This window comes from Athene cunicularia (assembly GCF_003259725.1).
Source record: "Athene cunicularia isolate RWA chromosome 3 unlocalized genomic scaffold, athCun1 chr3_part1, whole genome shotgun sequence".
In the NCBI taxonomy this organism is placed as follows: Eukaryota; Metazoa; Chordata; class Aves; order Strigiformes; family Strigidae; genus Athene; species Athene cunicularia.
In genome coordinates, this window is record NW_020799097.1 from 3206473 (window position 1) to 3220335 (window position 13863).

Genomic DNA, 13863 nt, shown 5'->3' on the forward strand with positions numbered 1-13863 from the left:
ATACTGACACTGCGATAAATATGAGATTAAATATAGAACAAATTTATTACTCCCTGAAGTCCTACTGAGTGTCCTGATTTTTCTGTATCCACAACAGTATCGTTCACTTTGATGTTTTATTATCCCAGATCTAAAGCTCACCACTGAAAAGCAAAGAGCGTGCTGGTTCAAAGACCTAACCCAGCCACGCCAGGAACGAAGGAAACGCCAAATGGAACCTGCAGATCAAGATGATGGCTCTCTGACAGCCATCATGCCCCGCTGAAAGCGGGTGGCAAGCACACGCCAGCGATTTGTGACACTGAGCGCGTGTGACACATCGCAGCATCCCTGGAGTGCCTGTGGGCCGCGAGAGGAACATGCCTGCAGGAGATGATTTTTCCTAATACCCTGCTTTGAAGAAAGCAGAATCATCAAGCCATTTTTAAAACACTGTTTTTAAGGGCTCTGAGGAGTTTTAAAGTAAATCAGTTACTTACTCAGTTTGTTTTTAAAGAAGAAAAAAAAAAAAATCCACAAATTAAGGTCAGCTGGGTCTGGGTGAAGATGGGTGACCCCAGAAGTGCACGTTCCTGGCTTGCTGCCTGTCCTGAGCTCCCAGGATAGTCCCAGCTTAACCCCACCGGGTCCTCGCAGCACAGCAAAGCATGATGAAGAAAGCTGCAGAAGCAACGACCCACGTTCTCCCCCATCAGCCTCTGAGCTGGATGGGTTCACAAGGACACGAGCGTTGGGGTCTCAGCGAGATGGACACACCTAGGCATTTCTCCTTACTTCACTGCTCACCCTTAAGCATTAATCCTAAAGTGACCCACTGAATATAAATCTCCCAAAGTTAATATTTACAATCTCATCCAACAAAGGGATCTGAGCTTCATTACCAGAGCACACACATGGGTGATAAAATAAATTTAGACTCAAACAGGTAAACTACATGGCCACGTCCAAAAGCTAGAAGAGGATTTTGCTAGAGACTCTGACAGGTTGTGCGTGCACCTTCATCAGCTGGTAAAGAAACCCCACATATTCAAGAAAATAAAAATTAAGCCTAGGTAAGGGGAATATTTTCCTTCCAAAAGTTTTGCATCCTTCTGGGCTCCTCGTATATTAGGAATGCTGTGACTATGTGGCTCAACCACTATAGGAGTGTCACTGGCACAATTCTGACCAGGATCTACGAGCCCTCACCTCAGCAGCTCCACGGCATCGTGCAGGAGTCGGCATGGCCCAGAAACCTCTCCCAGCTGTCAGCCTGGAGGCAGCCACCCTCTCCTGAAAGCCACGAAAGCTTAAACACGATAGAAATAGCCACTCCAGGCCAGACTGTCTCAGGGACAGAGGACAAATCCTGCCACTATTAGCTCACAAGTGGAGACATGGCCACTGAGCGAGAGTTCCCAGCAAGGGGAGACGAAGAGGGCTCTATGCTTGATGAGTGCACTTTGTAGGATTTTGTGGGTGTTTTATTCAAAGGAGCAACTTGAAGCAGAGGAAAAGCAATGAGATGGACCCACAGAGGGACTCCTGCATCATCCAAAAGCAAGCTGCGCCTGATTTTGGGCTGGAGTCTTTCCTGGCGTCAGTGGTACGATGCATTTACGTCAGCGTGTGACAACAGAACGGGACTGACAAGGACTAAGGTAAGATTAAGCGTTCAGGAGAAAAGCACGTCCTTCACAAAAACAAGGGCGTGGAAGTCTATCGTGCTGCCTTTCGACACAGCCCCGCGCCGAGGCGAAAGCCTCAACCTCCAGCTCCCGCTCCGGATCTGACGCACGTGACTTGGCAAGGCGCTGGCTGCAGCCTTCCCCGAAGAAACCTTTTCTTTCCTGGGCCCAGTCGTAGCAAACGCTGGGAAACAAAGCATTACAGCAACCTCTTTGCTATATCATCAAGTCAACGTGTCGGCATGACAGCCTCTACGTGGGACTTCACACCCCAACGCGAGCTCGCATCTTCCCTGGGAGAGGACTCGTAGCCGTAAGCCTCTCGCGAGGGAGGAACAGATGCACTTCTGCAGTTCAGTGCTTCGAGAGTCGTCAGTGCACGCTGTTCCAAATTATTTCCATTCCTAATTAATATTCATAAACGAAGCACAATACTGAGCCTTCAATCAGCCGTCACACACCACCCACGCTAGATGAAAGGACAACTACACGAGATAAGCAGTTTATTGGATCAAAAGTCCCCTTTAGACGAGAAGACAGCTACTGCAACAGCGTAAAACTGATAGCATCCCATCGCGGGTATACACATGGAAGAACTATCAGCAAATCTCCCTCTTTAAACCAGAGATTCAGCGTAGAGAATGCACAACGCAATTATTATGTTAATTTATCTGCATTCTTCTGCCTGCTTGAGGCTTGAGCTGGAGGTAGGAACTTATGTTTGAAAAGCTGGCATTTGGTGGCACCGAAAATGGCTACTTCCAAAACCTCAGTCGACACCCCCAATTATACCACCAGCATTTCAAAATTAATTCCCTGACCCTACTGTCAAGCATCGTTGCCCCACCAGTCTCAAACGATTTGGGGCAAGGACCTTGCCCTTCAGCTTTTGCTTTTGCCTCCCATTTACATCTTGCTCAAGCAAGATCCAGAAGGTGTTTTTTCTTATCCTCCTGCCCAAACTCAGCCGAGGTGGCAGAGATCAAGGATCTCGTCTGCCTGAATGTGGCCTGGGGATAAAAAACTGGCAGCAGCTGTCGAGCACTAACCCTGTGTGGACAATAAATTAATTAAGAAGACGCTTGACAATCACATCAAGCCCACGTATGGTGACAGAAGGCATTTAGTCTCTAACACAGCATTCACTCCTCTCCACCAGACAGGAAACTAGTACTTCCCAGTGATAACAGCGAGATGGTTAAAATAAGCAGAGAAAGGTTTATTGTCCACTGCTTTCCAGAGCAGTTCTGCTCCTCAGCCACGAGGGACTGAAACAGTCTGCCCAAGAAAAAAAAAAGCGTATTTACACCCATTGCCAGAAAGGGAAAGTATAAATATTTCCAAAGCTTTATGAAGGCTAGTACTTACAGTCATGCTTTGAAAGGGAAAGAATAAAGCAAAATATTCAATTAGAAAAAATTACTATAATTGCAGGTTCTATTTTATCCCTCCATTAAAGCAATAAAGTGCCTCGAAATATTGCTGAGCTGGGATACAGAGCTTAATGCTACTTAACATTTTAATATACATCCAGGGGGGGTAATTTAATTTAGATCTGCGTGAGGGTCTTCTCTCCTCCCTGGCCCCTACTGCCTCCCCCTACACTTCTTAAAATATGGCTGGATATAAATGCACGCTTCTCCCCCACGTCGGGGGATGTATACTCAGAGCTGAGGCTGGACATAAATTCTGACATGCTAGCATGCCTCCAAAACCAAAGAGGACATCAGTGTGTTTGCCTGCACCTGAAAGCTCTGATGTCTGAATTTTTATTTTTTTTTTATTAGAGGAAAATGTCCAATTTCTGCTTCCCAAACATCAAACAAAAGCCTCTTGGAAATGTAGAATCATACCATTTTGCTCTAATAGCACATTAATCTCATGGGAAGGGATTTGCTATTGAAAGTCATTGAGCAAGCAACTGCCAAGGCTGAAGAAGGGGGCTCTTACTCCCAGCCCTGGCTCCTGCCACGCTTTCTCCACGCTACAATGCTACAAGCTGCGATTTTCTGAATATAACCTCGTTCTTCCCTGCGACAGAAGATAAGTGAATCTTATTTTAGGGAGCCCTTCATCCTTTTAATTAAACAAATTAATATCACTTCTCTGTATCTCATAGCCTCTATTATCTTTTGTGAACTCATACAATTCTGTTGTAAAGATATATTGAAAAAGTGCTAATTGAGATAATCTCTGGAATTCAAGAGTTGGTATATTTTTAGCCATGTTTTAAAACTATTTTCCCTTTGTTTCTGGAATGCCTCCCATCCTTCCTCCCATGCCAGACTGTTTACATTATTTAAATGCCTTCTGCTTATACCACTCTTTACAATTTTTACTTCAACAACATCGGCCTCCGTTGCTCTTTTTTCCCTCGCTTAGACATAACTGGGATGAATTCCAATCCCAAACTCAAAACCACTCCTGGTGCTTTACTGCTGTCTTCTGTGTTTGGTACACGAGGCATAGCATTACTGCCAGTCCTATCATCCAGGACTGCCTGTTGGGGGGGAATCAAACCCAAAGAGTTAAATTGTTCTTTTACCATAAAAAACAGGGAAATGGGGATTTTCCCAGACTCTGGAACTCTCTGCAAACTCTCCGGGATATTAGCCATCCCCCTGCTTTAGCAGACAAACCACTGAAAGGATGGAGGTGCCCAACACTCCTTTATCTTTGCAGAGAGCTGTGAAGTCCAGTGCCCATCGTGCAAGCAGAAGCATGGCCTGGCACTCCTGCCCCACAGAAAACCCCATGGAGTGAGACCCACAAGCTGAAGGAGGCTCCAGCAGCTGGCCACGCTTCTCTGTTGCTTGGATTTGATTTGCCTTTTCCACAGGTTTAATTAGAAAGGTGATAAAGGCAGCTCCAGGTGCCAGAGCCTTTTGCATTGTGGCTCCTGAAGAGTTTTTAATAAGAGTTCTGCCAAATTGGTGGGGGTTTTACAGCCAATTTTTCCTGCATCAAGATGACCTGCAAAGGTAGAAAGGGTGATATAGCACAACAGCCTATTGAGTTTTTCCAGCATGAGTGCAGACCTCTGCAGTGTTAATTTAAGCCTGTTCACAACAGGCTTGTTTTTCTTAGTCCCCACTCACAGACCATCTACAGAAGGGCACTAAGGCAGCATTTATGATGCACTCCTGTCTCAGTCCTATTTCCCATAGGGTATTGGGACAAGTAAGAACGCACCTATTCCCTCAGCCCATCCTGTACAAAAGGGGTTACGATATAAATATATTTATGAGGGATGCAAAAAGCCTCAAGAGCTTCTGCAGCACATAAACCAAATCATCATAACGTGCAACCGCACAGGCAGAGAAGAGCAGAGGAAGAAGAGGTCCTGGTGGTAAAGGCTCTGGCCTTGAATAAAGGAGGTTTCAGCAAAGCTGCCAATTCTGCAAAAGATCTTCTGTGCAGCTGAAGTCACTTAAGGACAGACTGTGAATATTTCATAGGTGAACCTGAGCTCTCACAGATTTCAGAAGAAAGGAGATGTGAGGAGAAGCACAGTCTTCAGGTCCCATTATAGTTTTGGGGACACATCAAGATTGCCTTTCGCTCTATTTTTTGTCTCTTGGCCAAGATCCGATTTTGCTCTAACGGGGCTGCTGGTTCAGCTAGGGCTTCGAGATGCTGATGGAAGGAATAACACACACATTTATACCGAAATAACGAAAGCGGACACAGACACATAGCTCAGCCATCCAAGCATGTGCATACTTCAAATGGAGTACTCAGTCCCTGGGTCAAATCTACCCAGGTGCAGAGAAACAGCAACTCCTGAGACTCCTCCTGAGCAATGTAAACATGGCTCCTATGCTACAGCAGTTATATGTAACCAAACATAGGCTGAAACTGAGATACAGGGTGGTGGGTAGTACAAATTCCCAGAGTAGGGAGAATTGCAAAAACTATAAGAATAAAAATCCAGCCATGGGGAGCTGCAGTGGGCTGCTACCAGCTGCCCTAGGACATGGCCAAATGCTCAGTCCCACAACCCAGGAGATTTCTGGAGCACCCTTGCCAACACTGTGGGCACCACCAGTCCCCAAGGACATGGGATGTGCCTGTTGATATGCCCTGCAAAGATCACGCTGTTCTGCTCCACAGGGTTAGAAATGCAAGCTGCTCCTCCCACTGCCAGCCTGGCTCTGGGTTTGAGGTTTTTCTAAAGATTCTGCTCCCAGGAAAGCTCTTTCCGTGTTTTCTTGGAATCCAATTTGGAAAAGCATCACAGTGCCCTAAAGCAGTCACAGCAGACTAGGGCATCAGTCTGAACCCCAGCACATCAGAAGGTCAGTCAATGAAGTAACACTATTTGCTACATGTTCTTTGCTTATACCTTTAATTACAATTTAATTTTATCTCTAGCCGTAGCAAAGCATTACTATGATTCATAGCTCTTCCTACTTAAAAGGTTTCAGGTTGTTGAAACACTGGCTTATACTACCACTGATTTTCATGACAGTGAGGTGATAAAAACCAAGTCAGGATTCAAGGGAAATAAAGCAAAATGAAAGTAGAGGGAGAAGTTCTGTGAGAGATCCAGACTTCTCCACAGGCTCACCTTGATTCCCCAAGGAAAATTATACATTTGACGTCCAATTTCTGCTCCTTGCAGTCTCAAGACAGCAAAAGCCGCTCTCCTCCAAAGAGATGCTTTATCACCATCGGTTCTACCTCCATCCTTTTCATTAAAAGAAATGTTCCCTGAATAACCTACATTTGTACTGAGAGGAGAACCACTGCAAGGAATAAAGCTACCTCGATGCAGCTAAAAGCAAAATGGAAGTGTCTAGAAAGGTGGAAAATCAAGAGCTTATAATTTTAACATTAAAAAAAAAAAAGGTGAGACATTTTTCCTCCTTCCCTTGGCACCGTGCCTCCCCTTCATCAGGAAGAGAGCTTTCAGGTTGCCACTGGCATTAGAGATAAAGCTGTAGGGCACCTGGAAAAAAAGGCCCAACTGTCTCTCCTAGAGTTCAGCATGAAGCCTGAGCAACTGGAAAGGGATGTTCTGGTCAAAGACCACGCGGGTAGCAGCATTCAGGAAAGCAGCCTGCAAGCCCACATCAAAGCAACCATCTTCCCTTCTAGTTTTCAAACCCCTGGAGATGTTCTCTTGAAAATACCCAGCACCAGTGTCCGCGTCTTAAGAGCCATGGAAACATTATGCTGGTTCCAGTAAGAACAAAGTCAGGCCACCAAAGCACTTCTGCTTCCCCTTCCTCCTCCCCAGATACCATGGTAGAGAGGCGAAGAGCTGTTGTCACCTCTGGACCACCTCGTGGCCACATGGGTCTTCCTCAACAGCACATCCCCACGTCCAAGAGGAAACCAAACTCCAGTTTCTCCTCCAAGTCCCGCTCATCCACTGACCCAAGCCATGATGCTGCTGCAGAAACACCAAATTGCATGGGAAGGAGAATTTTCCACCAGGCCAGGGCAGCACGTTATTCCTCCCAAGAAAAGGTTTGGAGAAAACTCTGCCCTCCCAAGGCTGGCAGAGCAGATCTGCTTCAACATCTGTGGTTTGACCCCCTCTAGTGGGTAGCACTCAATAAGACACGGAACCTCGCTACCACCCAGGAACCAATGGAGACCCTACTCAAGTGGTAAAGCCTTTTTTCATGATTATGATGATGATTGTTATTTTCACACACACACAACCTACCTGCCTTGCGCTTCCGATTCAATGTCTTTGGACCTTTGCACCCGCAGCCCAGCACTTACTTACAGAGATCCCACAGAAAATTCTTAGAAATGGGGGCAGAGGTTTTTGGAAAGGAGAACCACCTCAATGGGAAAAAAAAAGTTATACCCCAGACCTGATTTTGTAGGAAGAACATATTTATCATTTATCCCAGAATGTTTTTTCTCTGCCAACTTGCCAAAAGCTGACAAAACTCCATACTATAAAATCAAGCTGTTAAAACTTGGCTAAAAGGAAAAACTTAGCTGCCAGACAAGCTAACCAGAAAAAGCTGAAAAAAATATTCGAGTGTGCCAGAGCAGGCTGTAAATTTACAGACAGGCTCTACAAGAGCTGAACATCCCAAACCAAGACAATGCGGCAGGATTAGGTCAGCAGGTTCTCGTTCATCTGTCATTTGACAAGCAGATGCCTCCCACTTCAAGGGACTCGGGCAGGTATCTTAAGAGTTGTAGTCGCCTGTATTTCCAAACTATCCGAAGTAGCAGGTATCTAACTCGCAGCTCATCCCAGAACAAAGTATTTTAGTAGAGCCTTAAACCCACTCATTACATAGTCATTAAATACCACATATTCCATTTAAACCCACTGATTCATCCTTCCACCTCCGGGAATGCCTAAAGATGAATAACTCATAATAGATTTGGTCTTTCCACTAATAAGATGTCAAGTCTTCGCTTAAATTTTAGGAATTTTTCTTTTAATCACACAAACGCACAAGGTGGTTTTAATGTCAAAACTGTGTCAAGGGTTGTTCTGGTCTGTTTAGTTTGTTGTGGTTTGGTTTTTTTTTTTTTTTCCAGAATGTTTTTCTTCTAAATATGTATCTAAATCAGTTTTAAAAACAAGACCCACAGACATATTACATTCAAGTCACAAAACTTACCATTACTGACAGTTTGACACAGAGCAATTTCCAGCTGATCAGCATTCATTTTAGCTCAAACTCCACACACTGTTAATCCAATGGAATCCAATAATGTTTGCTTTAACAGCATGCCACAACACGAAGGATCATACTTCATACTCTAAACCTTGTATTCCAGGACAGCGATTACAACCCACTAACCCACTTATAACAGAGGTTAAACAGCAGACATAGAAGTTTTACTCTTGTCATTAATACAACTTGTGCAACGAAAACTTCAAGTCAAAACTCTCTCTCCAGAATTTACACAGCTGAATGGCTTCAGCAAAAGCAACAGCCCTGGCAAGCTCTGACAACTGACCTGCCTTCACCCTATTTCCAGCAAAACCACAGCACTGCAACATCCCTCCTCAATGAACAGCCCTGCTGCAGCTTGCAGTGCAGCAGCTCAATAGTGAGAGTAACGTGCCCCAACTGGCGTCCTTTACTTCTCAGACAGTCTGGCTGAATTGTTCCAGTCCTCAAACTAATCTAAGGGATTTGTGATTGAAAGGTGAGAACTGTAGATTTATAAAGGTAAAAACTCCAGGACCTGAGCTTTATCAGTGGGAATGCTGTTTGAGATCATTCAAGCAAGAATTAAAAAAAAAAATAAATATATATATATATACACACACACATATATATACACACACAGGGAGACATGTTTTTACAATGTCTATGTGTACTTTCTTTCCAGCAGCCACTATAGGCAGGCAGTGTTAACACAGCCTTTGGTTCCCAGTTGAGCAAAAAAACAACCACAAAAAAGCAGGAATATCATTTAACCCCCCCTCAGGATTTTTACTGCCCCCCCCAGCACTCCTGCCTGGTCACAATTCATTGTCTGAATAAGACAACAGAGGACATGAACATAATACTGCTCAAAACCAACAAGTTACTTCCACAATCCTGACAAAATAAAAAAGACAATCTTGCTAAAACAAGAGCCCGACGTATGTTTGTATTTCTGACATAAATGCTATTTATTCATCACCTTACTGGCAAGTCTGCTCAAGATTTAGGAAGAGAAGTCCCTTCAGGAATCGTGTTATCTTCCAAATCAAAACCCAGATTACCTAATGTAGCCAGGACGAATATTTCTGCACAACTCCAACCTGCCCCCTCTATTCTCTACGACTTTGCTCCCAGCTGCTGAGCAACAGCCACGCCAGCCTCTACAGAATGTACAACCCCAATTACACTACATGCAGTCGCGGGGGGTGCCCATGATCATGCAGGAAACCAGGCTCGGTGCATCATGCACTGAACTTACATCATCCTAGGTCTTCCTCCTCCGTCCCCACGTTAAAAACTTCTTACCAGCATGGAGCGATTTAGCTGCAGGCAAACGCCGCTAAAACAGCACTTTCCAGTATTAGTCCCATCACCGCATTCAAGATTAATTTTAATGGCGTTTGCAATAGCTATAGTGGGAATGCAAAAAGACACCCTCGTGGAGGCTAGCCCACAGATCCCATGAAGTTAATTCTTGCTCTGGCCAGATACTAGGAGTCAGCTCCACGCTGTCCAGCGTGCCTTAAAAAGCAGGAGCCGTGAGCTAGGGGGATTAGCGATCAACAGGAGTGAAAGCTCCCTTATTTCACCTAACATGCTCCAGCCTGCAGAGCTCCTTTTCAGTTCCTTTCGGCAGTCCCAGCCCTGCACAACCTCTGAAACAAATGTTTTTCCTCTGCATTAACAAAGCAGGGAAAAGTGGGCAACTTTGCTTCTTCATATTACCCAAAGAAAAAAAAAAAAAAAGTCACCCCTCCACACACACGCCCCCTTGTCTGTACCTCCATCGCTTCTGTGTCCCCCTCCCCACCCGCTCACTCAAGCGTGCCATGGCATTGAGTGTTTCTGCAAACGCCAGCTTTCACCACAGCTAATACACGATCATTTCCTCTTGCCTGACTCCAAGAAGGGAAAAATCTAACTTGCCAGAGGAGCATCTGCATCGAGAACTGCTTTTGCTGATGGGATCAGCACTCGGGAGTACCAGAGAAAGCAGCAGAAAGGGTCGCATACCAATTCATCATCCCCACATGCATCACCTGCAGACATCCCCCTCCCACCAGCCCCCAGCCCAAATCTTGGCCATAAAAAAAAAAAAAAGAAGAATAAACCCCCAAGCAGAAGTTGAGACCGCTACACAAATGACATTGAAGATGCAGAAGAAATATGTATTTGCTGTTGCGCCGCACGATTTCATGGGCTTATTTCCTAGGTATACATTTCATGCACCCTTCCCACACAGATCCCCTCCCCTCCACCCCCTCGGCTTCTTTATGAAAAAAATTTAAAAAAAAAAATCTTTGATGTGTATATTCATTTTATCTCGAGAGAGCCCTGTCCTCAGAAGAGGTGTCAAGGCCCTCCCCTGCCTCCACCCACACACCCCTCCTCCAGGCTCAACCATGCTGTCTCCATCTTAACTCCAGCCACTTCTTCACCGATTTCATTAGGCAGCCGACTTAACCCCTTCGGCTACCCAGATGTAGGGGACAAAAACGACATCCCCATCAATCATTGCTCTCTGCCATCCCCTTCATCTTTTCCTCATCCATACCCCGGAAAAAAAAAAAAAAAAAAATCTAAAATCAACAGTGAGGTTATTTTTGCCCCGTTAAATCAGCTGAGAAATACCAACCTAAGGATAGTAACCCTTCCAGTGAGCCCCTCCAGGCCTTTTTCCTGCTTCACCATGACGTGTCATCTTCTCCCCCCTTAAAATAATTCAGTGTCTTCTCCCTCAGGATTATTTTAAAAGCTACAAAACCCAACCAACCCACCTGCAGCCTCTTCCCTACAGTCTAACCCATCCGTGGGGTGGAGGGGAGCATTTACCACCCCGTGACACAAACCGGAGGCTTCCCTCCACCCTCCATCACCCAAACCTCACACCCCTTCCATCCTATTAAACCACGTCCCATCTCAGAGGATGCTGGGCCACGCCGGGTCTTTACGGTTGTCCTTACAACACCCCTTTCCGTAAGACCCGACATCTCTTGTGGTAGCGTTTGCATCTACAGGCTTTCATCCCGGAGAATCCCTCCCTGCCTCCTCCCACATCTCTTTTTGAGGAGGATAAGGCAATTTCCAGCTCACTCTGGAGGATGCTTTTTTATTCCCACGGAGCCCCGGGGGTCACTTCCCAGACTCTTCCTCTGGCCAACGGCTCCTCTACCCCAGGACCTCTCCTGCTAGAAGGAAACATTCCCTGTCCCTGACCTTCAGCCTCACACTGGCAGCCCTAACGTCCTCACTCCCCCACCGCCTGGCCGAGGGAAAAGGTTTCTCCTTTCGCTAAAGCCACAGCCGAGGCATCACGCTGCGTTTTTCCACTCCCACAACCTGCTCATTCGGTGCAGGGGAGGGGGGGGGTCCCCCTCTGCCGAGTGAGGAGAAGCTCTCAGGGATGGATGTGACCCTCACTCCTCTCATCATCTACCGGGGGAGGGGGGGTTCGATCCACTCCAGAACACCAACCCTCTGGAAACAGCATGTCGGGGGTCTGCCATCAGCCCCCCCGCAGACCTTCTCTGGAGCAGCCCCCTGCCTTCTGTGAGGGCTCCCCCTTGCCCCTGCCCTAAGCCCCAGAAGGGGACTGGTGGGGCAAGCCCTCCCCAGGGCCACTGGACCTCCCTCTGCAGTGCTGGATACGAGGGTCACCCCCAGCCCCGGGCCTGTCTCCTCGCTGTCACCCGTGGGGTGACTCTCCCTCCAGCTCCCGTCGGGAAGAGCAGCTCCATCCTCCCCTGCTCCTTGTCCTGCCCCATGTCTGTGGGGTAGCAAGAGCCCACCCCATCCCTTGGGGCACCATCTACAGCCCCACAGAGCTAGAACACCCTCCACCCCTCACGCTTGTGGGGAGCACTGACCCATGTCCCCTCCAGGCCACGAGGTGACAGCAGCCCCCATTCCCCTCCCTCCAGCCCCACACACTCCTTTGGGGGGGCATCTCTCCTCTCTTCGGGGCTCTCAGTGAAGCAGGGGTCACGCCAAAACTCCACATGGAGGACACTGACCCACATCCTGCTTGGACCAACAAACCCCACTTCTCCCACCTCAGCCCCACAGACACATTTGGGGGGAACTTCTCTTCCCCTTGGACGTCCCCTCAGCACAAGGAGGGTCCTCCCACTTCCTCCACTCAGGGGAGCACTGACCCACATCCACCTCGGACTGTGAAGTGACAACGACCCCCAATTCCTCACCTCAGCCCCCCAGGCTCACTTTGTGGGAATCTCTCCTTCCTTTGGGTCTCTCCTCACCCAAAGAGGGAGCAGCCCCCAAATCTCCCCTTCTCCACGTGGGGAACACCGCACTGACTACAACCGCCTTCGACCACGAGGTGACACTGACCCACGTCCATCTCAGACCATGAGCTAACAGCAACCCACAGCTGCCCCACCTCAGCCAGGGGACAGTGACCCACCTCTGCCTCAAACCAGGAGGTGACACTGACGCCCATCCATCTTAGACCATGAGGTGACAGTGACCCCCATCAGTCCCACCTCAGCCAGGTGACAATGACCCACCTCAAACCATGAGGTGACACTGACCAATGTCCACCTCAGACCACGAGGTGACAGCAGTGCCCATCCACCTCACCTCAGCTAGGGGACTGTGACCCACCTCAGACCATGAGGTGATACCAACCCACCTCCACCTCAGACCGTGAGGTGACAGTGACCCACCTCCACCTCAAGCCATGAGCTGACAGCAACCTCCATCTACCCCATCTCATCACTGCCAGGGAACAATGACCCACCTCAAACCATGAGGTGACACTGACCCATCTCCACCTCGGACCATGAGGTGACACTGACCCATCTCCACCTCGGACCATGAGGTGACACTGACCCATCTCCACCTCGGACCATGAGGTGACACTGACCCATCTCCACCTCGGACCATGAGGTGACACTGACCCATCTCCACCTCGGACCATGAGGTGACACTGACCCATCTCCACCTCGGACCATGAGGTGACACTGACCCATCTCCACCTCGGACCATGAGGTGACACTGACCCATCTCCACCTCGGACCATGAGGTGACACTGACCCATCTCCACCTCGGACCATGAGGTGACACTGACCCATCTCCACCTCGGACCATGAGGTGACACTGACCCATCTCCACCTCGGACCATGAGGTGACACTGACCCATCTCCACCTCGGACCATGAGGTGACACTGACCCATCTCCACCTCGGACCATGAGGTGACACTGACCCATCTCCACCTCGGACCATGAGGTGACACTGACCCATCTCCACCTCGGACCATGAGGTGACACTGACCCATCTCCACCTCGGACCATGAGGTGACACTGACCCATCTCCACCTCGGACCATGAGGTGACACTGACCCATCTCCACCTCGGACCATGAGGTGACACTGACCCATCTCCACCTCGGACCATGAGGTGACACTGACCCATCTCCACCTCGGACCATGAGGTGACACTGACCCATCTCCACCTCGGACCATGAGGTGACACTGACCCATCTCCACCTCGGACCATGAGGTGACACTGACCCATCTCCACCTCGGACCATGAGG

At 48.0% G+C, this 13863-nt stretch overlaps 1 protein-coding gene across 1 annotated transcript; it reads right to left on the reverse strand.

The window, feature by feature from the left end:
* Positions 1–12640: 12640 nt before the first annotated feature.
* Positions 12641–13834, reverse strand: LOC113478458. Its single transcript, XM_026845694.1, has 2 exons — positions 13068–13834; positions 12641–12868 (listed from the first exon to the last, which is right to left on the reverse strand). Exons 1-2 carry the CDS (start codon positions 13823–13825, stop codon positions 12739–12741), a joined length of 888 nt encoding a protein of 295 aa, XP_026701495.1. The 5' UTR covers positions 13826–13834; the 3' UTR covers positions 12641–12738.
* Between the last annotated feature and the right edge of the window lie 29 nt (positions 13835–13863).

What these genes read in the sequence shown, in the direction of transcription:
- LOC113478458 (XM_026845694.1), bottom strand. Translation starts at nt 13,825, where the DNA reads ATGGTCCGAGGTGGAGATGGGTCAGTGTCACCTCATGGTCCGAGGTGG. An exon ending in GTGTCACCTCATGGTTTGAG is followed by an intron (nt 12,869 to 13,067) that starts GTGGGTCATTGT and finishes TCGTGGTCTGAG; the next exon opens with GTGGACATTGGTCAGTGTCA.